Source organism: Phyllobates terribilis, unplaced genomic scaffold (genome assembly GCF_046119375.1).
Source record: "Phyllobates terribilis strain yellow unplaced genomic scaffold, ASM4611937v1 Scaffold_1__5_contigs__length_1240528914, whole genome shotgun sequence".
Lineage (NCBI taxonomy): Eukaryota > Metazoa > Chordata > Amphibia > Anura > Dendrobatidae > Phyllobates > Phyllobates terribilis.
This window is the reverse complement of record NW_027362761.1, coordinates 877,124,027-877,141,192: the sequence shown is the minus strand read 5'-3', so window position 1 is coordinate 877,141,192 and position 17,166 is coordinate 877,124,027. Positions and strand designations below refer to the sequence as shown.

The following is a 17,166-nucleotide window of genomic DNA, read 5'->3' as shown; positions in this document are numbered from 1 at the left end:
TAACCTCTGATTTATTCTCTTCTTGCCTCTCCAGAGAGACTGGTAGTTGTAGCTGAACACTATGAAAAAAGTCTTGAAGATTTGCTACAGGGCAGGAAGCCTGTGAGGTAACGTCTCCATCCAAGACATCCACATTTGTAAAATTGTCAAGCAAAAACAGATGGGCAGACTGCAACATGTTTGGTAGTCACATAACTGTGTATAGCGGCCACATTGTTAGTTTTGGTCTCTGTATGATATGTCCATCTTTCTACAATATTTTGCCCACACATACTCTGCTTTTAGCTCTTCAATTGTTGTAATCAGTAGTAAGTGATGAAAAAATTACCTAGATCAGTTATGGTGATAAAAGGCAAAACTATTAAGATATTGTCTTATAATGTCCAAAAAATTGTAATGCAGAATAGCATGATACTCCACAAAAGTAGAATATTACTGGTCAATTCTTGTGAAATGTGGCGCTAGTTTTAACATTCTTTCCTAAGTATTTACGTTTGTGAATTTTTGCCTTTTATCTTGTTCTGATTTACATTTTTGACATAAACCGGGATTTCACTGCACGATCGCAGTCATTTAATAGCCTGTTGAGGCTGACCGGACTTCCATGCTGTAATAGATCTTTCTGTTCGCATACAAAATTATGTTCTCAGCAGCACATCAACTGTTTACATGGGATAATGTGCAGATGATTCTTAAAGAAGACCTGTTGCTAGGTCAGAAGTGTCCAATTTTTTTCTCTTATTCTATTCCCACAGCTCTACTTAGCAATCCGCTTTATTATTTTTCAAATCTGCCATGTGGTTACAGAGGGCCGTTGGTCATAGGGCAATAATGGAGAAAAGCCAAAATAGAATTTTATAAGTCACGCCCCCTTGGTTAAAATCATAAAAATTAGCATAAATATAAAGGCCCATGTATCTGGTACCATATAATGTAAAAAACTGAATAATCGGGATCAGCAGGAATAAAATAGAAGTAAACACGGGCTAATTTTGACTTGGAGACTAGTCCTCTTTAAGCCAGCTTACAAATCATCTCACCTGACCAATGCAATGAGCGTTCTGCTCATTTGACGTGTGATTGGCGGCTTGTGTAGACAAGAGAATTTATCGAGAAACTAGCGCTCCTAAAACACTCAATCCTAAATATTGACCTGTCTGATTGGGCCTTTAGAGTAGCCATACAAAATAGATATCTAATAATAGAGCAGCCCCCCTACATAGGCAGGCTCAGCCAGATGTGCATATAGGAGAGTGGAGTCATTGCTTCCAGACTTATCTGACTGCAGTTTAACTTACTTAAAAAGAAAAGGATCAGGCTTCCATATTCATCTCTTCCCCAACATCCTCTGCCAGGGGAGAGTCAGGAAGCCCTCATAGCCAATCAATGGTCAACTGGTCCGATTGAACTTGTTTGGTTCGGCCTACATTAATTGTATGTGTATGGTCAGTTTTAAGCTTCACTGATCCAGTCACATTCCCTCCATTTTACATCTGTGTTACATCCATTTTTTATCATCTAGTTTTAAAACCTGTGGGGAGGCAGACTGTCTGAACTTTTTTCCCATTGTTTCTTAGCAATGGATTAATTCAAAACGTGTGAGAAACCGATGTCTTCTGCTTTTTATCTATTTTTTCTGAGTCTAAGCCCCAAAAGTGGATGACAATAGGACTTGCTCTGAGTTTGACAATGCGGAAACCCAGATCCTTTAAAAATGAGGATGTGTGTGGCGGGGTATGTAAAGTCAGTAAACCAAACTTCCAACTCCTCAATTTCTCCTACTCCACAGCACTGGTCACTACTGAGCGTGTACATAAAGTACAGCGCAGATTCATCTCAACTAAAAGCCAAGATCCTTAGATCAGGAACACACATTTTTATAGGACATTTCATAACTTTCCCAAATTCTTCTGAAAAAAATTTACAGCACATTCTGCACAGAACTACTGTACCCAATTAATTATATATTTTAGGAGTCTGGGTCCATTTTATACCAACTCTGGTGTGTGTGTGTACAGTTCTAATAAACTCGGTCGGTGTACTGACCATCGTAACAACCGATAAGAATAACAGATGTGTGAATGTAGCCTAAGTGTGAGGTTGGGATGGGACCTTCTGAAACACAGTATTGTGCAAGGACTCAGCTATGAAAGTGCTGAGGTTGTGTTCACACCTGCCTTGTAATCTAATGGGACCCCAACGTTCGCTAGCATTGGTGCTTGTAATTTCCAGTTATGCATCGGATATTGGGGTTTACTGTTCTGGGTATGATGCCCTTATTTTTTTGTACATTTTAAGTGTTTCTTAGTGTAGTAATTTTTGTAGAAGTGAAGTGGGCGAGTGGTAACACTGTGCAGATGCCTGAGGGCCGCACTATATTGTAGTAGTACCTTCTGTTATATGTGAGATTGCTGCTAATAATACCCTTACCGTCCTGTTACATCTCTACCCAACGTCTCTATTTCCCCATGCCGGTGTTATATCGCTCAATGTCGCTGCTCACTGAACCCTGAGAGAGGTTACACAGTCTCCCACAAAGATTTCCTTTCTGCTTAGCTGCCAAATCGATTCTCCACTCAGCGAATTGGCAAATACTTTTGGAGGGACATGTTATTTCAATTTCTAAATGTTTATCCAATTTGGGGAACCATAAAGTTAAGACTCATCTGCTTCTCAGATCAGTCCTGCCAGCTACCGCCAGGAGCCTACGGAGAACAAAAAGGTCCTATGCACCTGTAGTCGGCATGGGTTCAGACCCAGCAGGGAATGTCCTCTTAGTGCTGGCTCCTCGTAGCTTCTGTACACAGAGACATTACTGTATTTTCAGCAAAATTCCATGTAAGCGTGCGTTATTCATGCATTATGCTGAAAGCTTGGAATTGCAAGGTTGTGTGGTTTTTTTTCTATTTTTTTGCACAAATAACAATGTACTGTGTTTAAAATTAATTAAAATCTATAGTGTGTTTATATAGAAAGAAATATGTTGAAAATATGTAGTGCAATGGTCGTTAATCCTGATGTAAAATAGGGAACCTTTATCCCATGCAGTGTAAATGATAGTCGGTCTTATGTTGTGCAGAGGACAATAGCAGTTATCTTAAATTGTTGTCCCATGATTAAAGAAGCGATCCCATTAAAATGTTTATGGTCTAAATCTGTGTGAATTTATATGTAGTGTAGGTGTATTATACTCACCGATTGCTATCTTCCCCAGTTTCCAGCTCCGCTCCGGTCCTCTTCTGAGTCACATTACTAAAGTTCCATCAAGGACTTGAATAAAATGGGTTAAATCTGCACTGCCGGCGGAAAAGTGATGAGGAGTCAGGAATCCAAGAATGCAGTTTATTGGTCAATGCGTTTCGAAGTATCAAACTTCTTCAGCAGGACAATCTACAGCTGTGGTTTGTCCTGATGAAGTTTGATACTTCGAAACACGTTGACCAATAAACTGCATTCTTGGATTCCTGACTCCTCATCACTTTTCCACCGGCAGTGCAGATTTAACCCATATTATTCCAGTCCTTGATGTTTTCATGACCGTGGGTCTGCAGCAGCCTAAGCCCTTTTAGCGGTTGTGAGCACACAACCCAACCAGGTGACCACGATTGCCCACATTGTTTTACCTATTTACCGGATAAGACCCTATTACGCTTATTGTCCTTCCAGCTTCATTCTCTATTACTAAAGTTCCGACTCTCTGAATCACACTGGGGTCTACAGTGGGTACGGAAAGTATTAAGACCCCTTTAAATTTTTCACTCTTTGTTTCATTGCAGCCATTTGGTAAATTCTAAAAATTTCATTTTTTTTCTCATTAAAGTACACTCTGCACCCCATCTTAACTGAAAAAAAAACAGAAATGTAGAAATTTTTGCAAATTTATTAAAAAAAAGAAAAACTGAAATATCACATGGTCATAAGGATCTATAGGCTTACATTGTAAAAGAGACAACCCCACTGTGAACAGTCAATTCAGAATAGTCATCATGCTACTGAGAAGAGAATCAGAGTGGAGCTGGGCACCGGGAAAGATGACGATTGATGAATATATCAGTGCACCTACACTACACTACATATATGTTCACAGTTTTAGCCCATAAAAATTTTAATGGGAGTGCTTAAATATTACTTTCTCTATTAGGCCATGCATTTTTTTTTTTTCAATCAAAGTGATTTAAAAAACGCTCCTGTGTCTAGTTATTGCTGTTACACACTTGTTACTGTGCCCCCAAGTGTTATTTTCATTTTTTTCCAAAAAGATCCAATGTTGCCAATGGCAGGGGACACATGCCCAGTAGGTACTAAGCTGCTGAACATGTGTTCTTTGACATTATATACATTAGGAGGACATTCTGAGAAGGAATAGTAAAAAGCACTAGGGAGCGCCATAAAAATTCTGTGATAGCAGCCTCTAAACACTGAAACATTTTTTTAAAATTATTCAATTTATAAAATATTCTGTTTTTCATTATCTATTTATTTGTGCAACAGCCACTTTAAGAGTTTCTTCGAACGAGATCATATTTATTTTCATAGTGTACCGTAGTGTAATTATAGCATTTCTGTCTCCTATCCATCTAGAAGATCTAGAAAAGTCTCCGATATAAATCTGGTACCGCTGTAATCGCACCAAAGAATAAAGTCTCCTTATCACTTATACCACACTTTGAACGGTGTAAAAAATAAAAACAATTCTTGACCTGCTCTTCATTTGTTCCTTCTGCATCCCAAATATCGCAGTAAGGCTCCGCTCATATTTATCCTGCGCTCTACGCTGAGCGTTTACACCGGGGGTTTTGTGTCACTCTGAAATACGTGATTCAGACGTAATACCTGGCGGAAGATTCCCTATAATGAGGCAGATGGAGACACTGTGGACTCTGTCTGGCCTATGATCTGGCGGCGTCCATCTTTTTAAGCGTGCATAAAAGTGTGGTCAATCACAGTTTTGTGCACCTCTGAAAAGATGGACACAGCAGAACAGAGGCCAGACGGAGTCCAGAGTAACTCTGCTGCCTCATTATAGCAAATGGATTCCTCAGGGGGTTTTATCTAAATCAGGTAATTTATGTAAAATGTTCTCAATAAAAGCTTCAACTCAATCCACAAAAAAAGCAAGTCCACACTCAGGTCCTTCATCTGTCTACGGAAATATAGGGGGCTTCCACATCACTGGTAGCACAAAGGCTCTGGAAAAGTGCTGTGGCTCAATGGCCCCCAAAAGAAATCCAGCGAATTCTGCACTCCCAAATCCAAATGCCCTCCTCGCTTCTGAACTCCACAGTGTGCCTAAACCATATTTAGCATCCACATGTTTGGTATTTCTGTAGTGATGAGAGCACACTTAATTTATAGGGTCCATGTCTCCAGAAGCACAATCTGGGCATAATGTATGGGCACTACACTGGCAGATTTGCAATTTTCACTCAGCAACATCCACTGCTGTTTGTTTTTGGAAAACACCCATGAGTCAAAATCATCACTACAACTGTAGATAAACTCCCAAAGGGGTGCAATTTCCAAAATGGAGAGGGGATTGTGCTCTTCTAGAACTTAGAGGCTCTGTATACGGAGGCCGCAAACTATTCTACAATAATTTGTTCTCCAACTGTCAAATAGCATTCCTTAGTTTCCGAGTCACGCCATGTGACTAAGCAGTACTGTACAGCCACATATGGGGTATTTCCACATTCAGCAGAAATTGTGTGACAAACTTTGATGCCGTGTGAAATTGTAAAATCTGGACTAAAACAATTTTTTTGTGCTAAAAATACAACAATTTTTTTCTACACTGCCCAATGGTATAAAATTCTGTGACACACCCGTTCTGTCAATATGATCACTTAGATTAATTAATTGAGAGGTGTAGTTTGTAAAATGGGGTCACTTATGGGGGGTTCTGTCACCTCAGGGGCTCTTTTAGTGGGTCATGGCACCCGCAAACCATTCCAGCAAAATCTGAACTCCAACATGACGCTCCTTCCCTTATGAGCTTTGCACTGTGCCTCAGAAATAGTTTTCGACCACATATGGGGTATTGGCGTACTCAGAGAAATTGTGTAACAAATTGTATTATTAATTTTATCCTATTATCCCTTTTGAAAATTGAAAACTTGGGGCCAAAGCAACATTTTTGTGGAAAAAATACTAATTTTCCATTAACTCAGACAAATATTATACAATTCTATGAGTTCCTCAAGATGTGGTTTCCAAAATCACGTCACTTGTGGGGGTTTCTGCTGTTTTGGCATGTTAAGGGCTCTTCAAATGTAACATGACATCTGCACTCTATTCCAGCCAAAATTGCGCTTCAGAATTTAATTGGCAGTCCTTCCTTTTCAAGATTTGACGTGCGCCCACATATGGAGTATCGGTGTACTCAGGGGAAAATGCACAACAAATTGTACAGTCCATTTTCACCTGTAACCCTTGTGGCCGAAAGTGTTATCACCCTTGAACTTGTTCTAGAAAATGAAGCATTTCTCCCAGAATATTATTGCAGTTATACATGTTTTGTTATACACGTGTTTATTTCCTTTGTGTGTATCGGAACGACACAAAAAAATGAGAAAAAAAGGCAAATTGGACATAATTTTACACAAAATAGCAAAATGGGCCGGACAAATTGTTGGCACCTTTCCAAAATTGTGGGTAAACAACTTTGTTTCAAGCATTTGATGCTTGTTCAAACTCACCTGTGGCAAATAACAGGTGTAGGCAATATGAAAATCTCACCTGAAACCAGATAAAAAGTGTGAGAAGTTGACTCAATCTTTGCATTGTGTGGCTGTGTGTGCCACACTTAGTATGGAAAACAGAAAGAAGAGAAGAGAACTGTCAACTGTCTGAGGACTTGAGAACCAAAATTGTTGAAAAATATTTAACAATCTCAAGGTTACTAGTCCATCTCCAGAGATCCTTATGTACCTTTGTCTCCGGTGTGCAACATAATCAAGACGTTTACAACCCATGGCACTGTAGCTAATCTCCCTGGATGTGGACAGCAAAAAAAAAATTGATGAAAGGTTGCAATGCAGAATAGTCCGGATGGTGGATAACCAGCCCCAATCAAGTTCTAAAGAAATTCAAGCTATCCTGCAGGCTCAGGGTGCATCAGTATCAGCGCAAACTATCGGTCGACATTTGAATGAAATGAAACACTATGGCAGAAGACCCAGGAGGACCCCACTGCTGACACAGAGACATAAAAAAGATAGATTTATGTTTGCCAAAATGCTTGTAAGCCAAAATCTTTCTGGGAGAGTGTCTTGTGGGCAGATAAGAGCAAGATAGAGCTTTTGGGTAAAGCACATCATTCTACTGTTTACTGAAAACCGAATGAGGCCTACAAAGAAAAGAACACCGTACCTACAGGCAAATATGGTGGAGGTTCAAAGATGTTCTGGGGTTGTTTTGGTGCACCTGGCACTGGGTGCCTTGACTGGGTACAAGGCATCATGGAATCTGAATATTTCCAAAGGATTTTGGTTTGCAATGTAGTGCCCAGTGTCACAAAGCTGGCTTTGTATCCTAAGTGATGGTTCTTCTAGCAGGACAATGACCCCAAGCATACTTCAAGAAGCTCCCAGAAATGGATGGAAACTGTAGCGTCGGCGTCCCTGCCTCCTGCTAGGCAAGGACTCTGTTCCCCTCACCTCTCCGCTCTGTGCCCGGCGTCTTCTTCCCGCTCTGCTGGCAGCGCGCGCTGCTTCCCGGCCACGGTGCTTAGGGCGCGCGCGCGCTCCCCCTCTCTTAAAGGGGCCGCGCGCGCCGTCCTAAGGAGTCCCCGGCCAATGGCTGGAGGACTTCACCATATATAAGGCACCTCCTCCAAAATGGAGGTGCCCGAGCAATGTTGTTGCAAAGCCTTCACTCTGCTTCAGCCCTCAGGTCCCGTTACCAGTCACCTGCCAGATTCCTGCCTGTTACCTGCCAGTCACCTGCCAGATTCCTGCCTGTTACCTGCCAGTCACCTGCCAGATTCCTGCTTGATACCTGCCAGATATCCGTTTACCTGCTTGCAAGCCTGCGGTCCGACGGTCTGCCTTCCGACACCTGTCAGTCTGTCTATGGACCAGCCTGCCCGCTCACCTGGGAGCGCTCATCTGCTACCTGCCTGCTAGCCTACCTGGAGGCTCCGCCGTCACTTGCCGTGACCACCTGCCTGTCCAGAGACTCTCGCCTGCTCACCTAGGAGCGCTCACCTGCTACCTGCCTGCTAGCCTACCTGGAGGCTCTGCCGTCACTTGCCGTGACCACCTGCCTGTCCAGAGACTCTCGCCGGCTCACCTGGGAGCGCTCACCAGTCACCTGCCTGCTGTCCTTCTACCCAGAGACTGTCCCTGTCACTTGCCGTGAGTACCCGTCCTTCTACTCAGAGACTGTCCCTGTCACTTGCCGTGACTACCTGCCCTTCTACCCAGAGACTGTCCCTGTCACTTGCTGTGACTACCTGCCCTTCTACCCAGAGACTGTCCCTGTCACTTGCCGTGACTACCTGCCCGTCTTCCCTGGGAGCCACCCGCTTCCTTACAAGGACCGCCCCCTTGTATAGTTGCTCAGAGGTTCCGCCTCCCAGACCCGTTACAGTTTGCTCGGGCCATGGAATCCGGTGGCACCCAAGCTCCCTCGCTCTCGGACCTATGTCATGAACTGTCCCGTCAGAGGTCCCAACAGGAGTCCATCCTGAGTCACCTGCGGAGTGTCAAATCTCGCCTGGACACTCTGTCTGCTCCACCAGCAACCACCGCTATTGTCATGACTCGCAACCTGGCAGCGCCGCTGCCCACCAATACCATGGTATCCTGTCCCGGACCCCGGTTTTCTGCACCTCCTCGTTTCGGAGGTGACTCCGCTCAAGCTCGGGGCTTCATAAACCAGTGCACCCTGCACTTTGAACTCTTGTCCCACCAGTTTATCTCCGACCGGTCCAAAGTAGCCTTTATCATGTCCCACCTCACGGGGGAGGCTCTGGCTTGGCTAAATCCTCTGTGGGAGAGAGGAGATCCCCTGGTGTCCGACCTGCCAGCCTTTCTCACGGCTTTCCGGAAAGTCTTCGATGAACCCGGACGGAAGACGTCATCCGCATCGTCTCTGCTACTCCTCCGTCAAGGAGATCTCACCGTGGGCCAATATGCCATAAGGTTCCGTACCCTTGCTTCAGAGCTGGCCTGGGATAACGACGCTCTGGTGTCTGTCTTCTGGGAGGGTCTGTCCGGCCGTATTAAAGATGAACTCGCCGGTCGGGACATTCCTACCACTCTCGACGACTTAATAACACTTGCCACCCGGATTGACATCCGATTCCAGGAGCGCGCCAAAGAGGTCACCCGTGAGAGGAGGTTTCCACGTCTAGCCCCCACCTTCCAGAAACCTGTCACTCCCTCCGTAACGGAGTAACTCCCCAGGCACACTCACCTGAGCCTATGCAGGTCGACCAGACCAAGATGGTCAAAACCCATCAACACTTAAGCTGTGCCGAGGGGAGCTGCTTCTACTGTGGCAGTAAGGAGCACCGGATCCGTTCCTGCCCAGAGAGGTTGGGAAACGCCTGTGTCTAGGATCGCTCAGAGAGGTCGCCCTAGACAAAAGTAAACCCTCTCCATCTCTGATGCTGTCAGTCTCTATCACCTGCGGAGAGAACCGCTATTTCGAACTAGCTCAACTTGACTCAGGAGCTGCTGGAAATCTCATTTCTCAGTCTCTGGTAGAGAAATACCGCATTCCCACCAAACCTCTGGCCGTACCTTTATCTGTCGCCGCCGTGGATGGGGGCCTCTTACCACATCCCATCCAACTCATCACCGAATCCATAACTCTGCAGGTGGGAATGCTGCATTCTGAGAGCATCTCCTTTCATGTTCTGCCTGGACTCTCTCACGCACTCTTGTTAGGCCTACCTTGGCTCCAGAAACATGCACCCGTGCTTGACTGGCAGACCGGAGAAGTCCTTCGCTGGGGACAGGACTGCCATAGGACTTGTCTAGTTCCCGTTCATCCTGCTCGTCCTTCTCCTACCCCAGTCAATCTACCCGGTCTACCGGTTCCCTATTGGTCTTATGCGGATGTCTTCAATAAAAAAGAAGCAGAGACATTACCCCCTCATAGACCATACGATTGTCCAATCGTCCTGATACCCGGCTCTACTCCTCCCCGTGGGCGTATCTACCCTTTGTCCGCAGCGGAGACCCGGTCCATGTCAGAATATATTGAGGAGAATCTGGCCCAGGGATTTATCCGGAAATCTACCTCCCCGGCAGGAGCAGGCTTCTTCTTCGTCAAAAAGAAGGACGGCTCACTCCGTCCATGTATAGATTATAGAGGCCTTAACCAGATTACAGTGAAGAATAAATGCCCCCTCCCGCTCATTCCTGAATTATTTGACCGCCTGAGGGGGGCTAGAATCTTCACCAAACTGGATCTCCGTGGGGCGTATAACCTGGTCCGTATCCGTCAGGGGGATGAGTGGAAGACGGCATTCAACACCCGGGACGGCCACTATGAGTACCTTGTAATGCCCTTCGGTCTCTGTAACGCTCCTGCCGTCTTTCAAGAGTTGGTCAATGACATCTTCCGTGACCTTCTCTACTCCTGCGTGGTGGTGTACCTGGACGACATCTTGGTCTTCTCTCCGGACCTTCCTACTCACCGGAGGGATGTTCGTCAGGTCCTGCTCAGGCTCAGGCAGAACCACCTCTACGCTAAATATGAGAAGTGCATCTTTGAGCAGACCTCTCTTCCATTTCTGGGCTACATAATCTCTCAGACCGGCCTACGAATGGATCCTGAGAAACTGTCTGCCATCCAGAAGTGGCCCCGACCAGAGGGGTTGAAGGCTATTCAGCGGTTCCTGGGCTTCGCCAACTATTACCGCCTCTTCATACCGCACTTCTCTTCCCGGACTGCCCCTATCTCTGCGCTCACCCGTAAGGGTACTAATCCCAGAAGATGGCCGCCCGAAGCTGAGGAGGCCTTTCTTTCCTTAAAACAGGCCTTCTCCTCCACCCCGATGCTGCATCGTCCGGACGGCAACAAACAATTCTTCCTAGAAGTTGACGCTTCCTCCTCCGGAGCCGGGGCGGTACTTACCCAAAAGTCATCTTCCGGAAGAATGGTAACCTGCGTTTTTTTCTCCAAGCTCTTCTCCTCTTCTGAGCGCAACTATTCTATTGGAGACCGAGAATTGTTAGCTATTAAGCTGGCACTGGAGGAGTGGCGTTACCTGCTCGAGGGGGCTCTTCACCCGGTAATAATTTACACGGACCACAAGAACTTGGCTTACCTTCAGAGCGCCCAGAGACTTAACCCGCGCCAAGCCCTGTGGTCCTTGTTTTTTGCCCGCTTTGATTTTGTTCTTCATTTTCGCCCGGCAGACAAAAACATCAAAGCTGACGCCTTGTCCCGATCCTTCCTGGTATCTGATCTAGAGGAGGAACCTAAGCACATCATTGATCCCGCCAGAGTAATGCAAGTGGCTCCCGTGAATCTAAATCGTCTCCCTCCCGGTAAGACGTTCGTAACTGTACCTGATCGGAAGAAGGTCCTACACTGGGGTCACTCGTCTAAGCTAGCTGGCCACGCCGGTCAGAAAAAGACCCTCCAGCTCATTACCTGGCATTACTGGTGGCCTACCCTGCACAAGGATGTAATAGACTTTGTTTCTGCCTGTGTGTCCTGCGCCCGCAACAAAGTTCCGAGACACCTGCCAGCCGGTCGCCTTCTTCCTCTTCCAGTACCTGCTGCCCCGTGGCAGCATATTGCTATGGACTTTATAACGGATCTTCTTGTCTCTGCCGGTTGTACGGTTATTTGGGTGGTCGCTGATTGCTTCTCCAAGATGGCGCACTTCATTCCCTTGCCGGGTCTCCCGTCTGCACCCGAACTGGCTAAAGACTTTATCCGCCACATCTTCCGTCTCCATGGCCTGCCCCTCCACATCGTGTCAGATCGTGGGGTTCAGTTCACCTCACGCTTCTGGAGAGCCACATGTAAGTTGCTTGACGTCACTCTGGACTTCTCCTCCGCTTACCATCCACAGTCCAATGGTCAAGTGGAGCGGATCAATCAGAACCTGACCAGTTACCTCCGGCACTTCGTTAATGCCCACTTTTCGGACTGGGTGGATCTCCTACCATGGGCCGAGTTCTCTTACAATAATCACGAGAGCGAATCTTCCTCCAAATCCCCGTTTTTTGTAGTCTTCGGTCAGCATCCTCGGATCCCATTTCCCGTCTCCACCTCGGTGGACAATCCGGCTGCGGAATCTCTCGTTCGCGAATTCTCCTCCATTTGGGAGAGTACCCGATCCGCACTCCTTCAGTCGTCCGAACGGATGAAAAAACACGCTGACAAGAAACGCCTGGATCCTCCACAATTCCGTCCTGGAGATGAAGTCTGGCTCTCGTCCAAATATGTCCGGCTCAAGATTCCCTCCTACAAGTTAGGGCCTCGGTTCATCGGCCCACTGGAAGTTATCAAACAGTTCAACCCGGTGGCCTATAAATTAAAACTCCCGGCCAACTTACGGATCCCTAACTCCTTCCATGTATCTCTCCTCAAACCCGTGGTACTTAACTCTTTTTCCAAGTCTACAGGTACGCCTCCTGCTCCAGTTTCTGCTGAAAACGAGTTTGAGGTAGAGAACATTCTGGCCACCAAAAGGGTAAGAGGAAAAACCTTTTTTCTGGTAGATTGGAAGGGGTTTGGTCCTGAGGAGAGAATGTGGGAGCCCCGGGAGAACATCCATGCCCCTCTCATCCTTGATAAATTTCTCTCTGGCCTAAAAAAGGGGGGGCCTAAAGGGGGGGGTACTGTAGCGTTGGCGTCCCTGCCTCCTGCTAGGCAGGGACGCTGTTCCCCTCACCTCTCCGCTCTGTGCCCGGCGTCTTCCTCCCGCTCTGCTGGCAGCGCACGCTGCTTCCCGGCCACGGTGCTTAGGGCGCGTGCGCGCTCCCCCTCTCTTAAAGGGGCCGCGCGCGCCGTCCTAAGGAGTCCCCGGCCAATGGCCGGAGGACTTCACCATATATAAGGCACCTCCTCCAAAATGGAGGTGCCCGAGCAATGTTGTTGCAAAGCCTTCACTCTGCTTCAGCTCTCAGGTCCCGTTACCAGTTACCTGCCAGTCACCTGCCAGATTCCTGCCTGTTACCTGCCAGTCACCTGCCAGATTCCTGCTTGATACCTGCCGGATATCCGTTTACCTGCTTGCAAGCCTGCGGTCCGACGGTCTGCCTTCCGACACCTGTCAGTCTGTCTATGGACCAGCCTGCCTGCTCACCTGGGAGCGCTCATCTGCTACCTGCCTGCTAGCCTACCTGGAGGCTCCGCCGTAACTTGCCGTGACCACCTGCCTGTCCAGAGACTCTTGTCTGCTCACCTGGGAGCGCTCATCTGCTACTTGCCTGCTAGCCTACCTGGAGGCTCCGCCGTCACTTGCCGTGACCACCTGCCTGTCCAGAGACTCTCGCCTGCTCACCTAGGAGCACTCACCTGCTACCTGCCTGCTAGCCTACCTGAAGGCTCTGCCGTCACTTGCCGTGACCACCTGCCTGTCCAGAGACTCTCGCCCGCTCACCTGGGAGCGCTCACCAGTCACCTGCCTGCTGTCCTTCTACCCAGAGACTGTCCCTGTCACTTGCCGTGAGTACCCGTCCTTCTACCCAGAGACTGTCCCTGTCACTTTCCGTGACTACCTGCCCTTCTACCCAGAGACTGTCCCTGTCACTCGCCGTGACTACCTGCCCTTCTACCCAGAGACTGTCCCTGTCACTTGCCGTGACTACCTGCCCGTCTTCCCTGGGAGCCACCCGCTTCTTTACAAGGACCGCCCCCTTGTATAGTTGCTCAGAGGTTCCGCCTCCCAGACCCGTTACAGAAACAAAGCGCTCTGAGTTCTGAAGTGGCCAGCAATGAGTCCGGATCTAAATTCCTTTGAACACCTATGGAGAGATCTTAAAATTGCTGTTGGGAGAAGGCACTCTTCATATATGAGAGACATGGAGCAGTTTGCAAAAGAAGAGTGGTCCAAAATTCCGGTTGAGAGGTGTAAGAAGCTTGTTGATAGTTATAGGAAAGGGCCCTGTGACGTGCAGGGGAAGGGGGAATATTTAGATTAAGCATATAGAAAAAAGGATTTTACAGTTAGGTCCATATATATTTGGACAGAGACAACATTTTTCTAATTTTGATTCTAGACATTACCACAATGAATTTTAAACAAAACAATTCAGATGTGCCATCCTGTTTTTAAAGGGACCAAAAGTAATTGGACAATTGACGCCAAGGATATTTCATGGACAGGTGTGGGCAATCCCTTCGTTATGTCATTCTCAATTAAGCAGATAAAAGGCCTGGAGTTGATTTGAGGTGTGGTGCTTGCATTTGGAAGGTTTTGCTGTGAAGTAAACATGTGGTCGAAGGAGCTCTCCATGCAGGTGAAACAAGCCATCCTTAAGCTGCCAAAACAGAAAAAACCCATCCGAGAAATTGCTACAATATTAGGAGTGGCAAAATCTACAGTTTGGTACATCCTGAGAAAGAAAGAAAGCACTGGTGAACTCATCAATGCAAAAAGACCAGGGCGCCCACGGAAGACAACAGTGGTGGATGATCGCAGAATAATGTCCATGGTGAAGGGAAACCCCTTCACAACAGCCAACCGAGTGAGCAACACTCTCCAGGAGGTAGGCGTATCAATATCCAAATCTACCATAAAGAGAAGACTGCATGAAAGTAAATACAGAGGGTTCACTGCACAGTGCAAGCCACTCATAAGCATCAAGATTAAAAAGGGCTAGACTGGACTTTGCTAAAAAACATCTAAAAATAACAAGCACAGTTCTGGAAGAATATTCTTTGGACAGATGAAACCAAGATCAACCTCTACCAGAATGATGGAAAGAGAAAAGTATGGCGAAGGCTTTGTACAGCTCATGATCCAAAGCATACCACATCATCTGTAAAACACGGCCGAGGCAGGGTGATGGCTTGGGCATGCATGGCTGCCAGTGGCACTGGGTCACTAGTGTTTATTGATGATGTGACACAGGACAGAAGCAGCCGAATGAATTCTGATGTATTCAGAGCCATACTGTGTGCTCAGATCCAGCCAAATGCTGCCAAACTGATTGGTCGTCATTTCATACTACAGATGGACAATGACCCAAAACATAAAGCCAAAGCAACCCAGGAGTTTATTAAAGCAAAGAAGTGGAATATTCTTGAATGGCCAAGTCAGTCACCTGATCTCAACCCAATTGAGCATGCATTTCACTTGTTAAAGACTAAACTAAAGACAGAAAGGCCCACAAACAAACAGCAACTGAAAACCACCGCAGTGAAGGCCTGGCAGAGTATCAAAAAGGAGGAAACAGCGTCTGGTGATGTCCATGAGTTCAAGAATTCAGGCAGTCATTGCCAACAAAGGGTTTTCAACCAAGTACTAGAAATGAACATTTTATTTACAATTATTTAATCTGTCCAATTACTTTTGGTCCCTTTTAAAAACAGGGTGGCACATGTTAAGGAGCTGAAACTCCTAAACCCTTAATCCAATTTTAATGTGGCTACCCTCAAATGAAAGCTGAAAGTCTGAACTTCAACTGCATCAGAATTGTTTTGTTTAAAATTCATTGTGGTACTGTCTAGAACCAAAATTAGAAAAATGTTGTCTCTGTCCAAATATATATGGACCTAACTGTATAATAAGCAATTTCACAGCCAGAAGACTGCTAATATGGGACATACCGGTAAGTATAGATTTACATTTCTGTAACCTGTATGCCCATATTAGCGGTCTGATAGGTCCCAGGGGGTGACAGATTCCCTTTAAGGGTGCCAACAATTTTGTCCAGCCCATTTTTTGGGGGGGGTTTGTTTAAAATTATGTCCAATTTTCCTTTTTTTTTCAGTTTTTCTTGTGTTGTTCCAATACACACAAAGGAAATAAACATATTGTATATAACAAAACGTGTAATTGTAATAATTTTCTGGGAAAAATACTTCATTTTCTGGAAAAACTTCAAGGGTGCCAACACTTTGGGCCATGACTGTATATCCTAAACTTACATTTGAACATATTGCATTTAGAATATTTCTATAAACTGTAAGAATGTCAGAACTGGAGGTTGCACTAAGTGAAGAACACCAATGAGCTACATCAATAAAGTTCTACTTTCCAAACTGGAGAAGAGATGAATCACAAAGTATTAGAAAGTTTTATAACTTTTAATTATACAGTTACTGATCTTTATTTATATAAAACAGGAAACTTTTCCTTTCAAATACAATAATAGAATTGACGGTAGGAACAACTGTGTTTTATGGAACAGTCCTAGCCAAGCCAAGAACACATATCTGTGAGAACAATATTTTTCTCAGCAAGATGGGGTCTTCTGAATGGAAACTAATTCTTCTGGTTTAATGTTTGCTGATGTAGGTCCAAAGTGTCTACTATTTGGTGTGTCCACTTCAAAGAAAATATTTGGTATTCCTGGCACCCAAAAAAATACAGACACCTGGCATCAAGAAGGTATTAGAAAAAGACCAGGCTTGACTGTTGACAAGTAGCAATTCTGATTTTTTTTTTCCATCAAACTAGTAATGGAGGTTAGTAGTTGGCGCAGAGGTTCGCCCATGCCCATGTGACCTCCGGCAACACTAATAAATACATAGCCTTGATCTGAATATGTCTTACATATGTTCTGCGTGGGCTTCTGGCTAACGTTCCTGTAGTTATCATTAGGCTGTCTGATTTTCCAGCATCATTTTATTTAAAAGCCAGTGACTCACATGGTATTTTATTAGGTATGAGACAAATTTTCCCACCCAGAAATTCTGTAAAAGTGCATTGCTTGCTGTTTATTATGTGTTGTGGTCTGGTCTTCCCTTGAGGATTACATTGAGCAGATGATCTGTGTTGTCCATGTTGTATTTTCATTCTTCCTGATAAACCACATAAAGTTTTCTTCACTACTATATACTGGATTCTTTATTAAACTTCCTGGAAGCTTGGGATAATCAAGAAATGGCCTCCAGGACAATTGGAGCAGTCGTCAGTGGAATGTATATGTGTTTCACCTTTATGATTCCAGTGGAGAGCAGGTGTCATCTATTAAATCCTGATGAACTGGAACAACCCCAGCAAGCCGATTGCTTTTTAAACTGAAC

General features: G+C 45.6%; 1 protein-coding gene across 1 annotated transcript in view; it reads left to right on the top strand.

Annotated features, from left to right (window-relative positions):
• Nucleotides 1-17,166, top strand: part of TBCK (TBC1 domain containing kinase) — a 396,446-nt gene that overhangs the window by 29,504 nt on the left and 349,776 nt on the right. Inside the window, exon 3 of the mRNA XM_073639595.1 lies at nt 35-107. Within this exon, the coding sequence (XP_073495696.1) occupies nt 35-107 (73 nt within the window). The remainder of the gene's footprint in view (nt 1-34; nt 108-17,166) is intronic.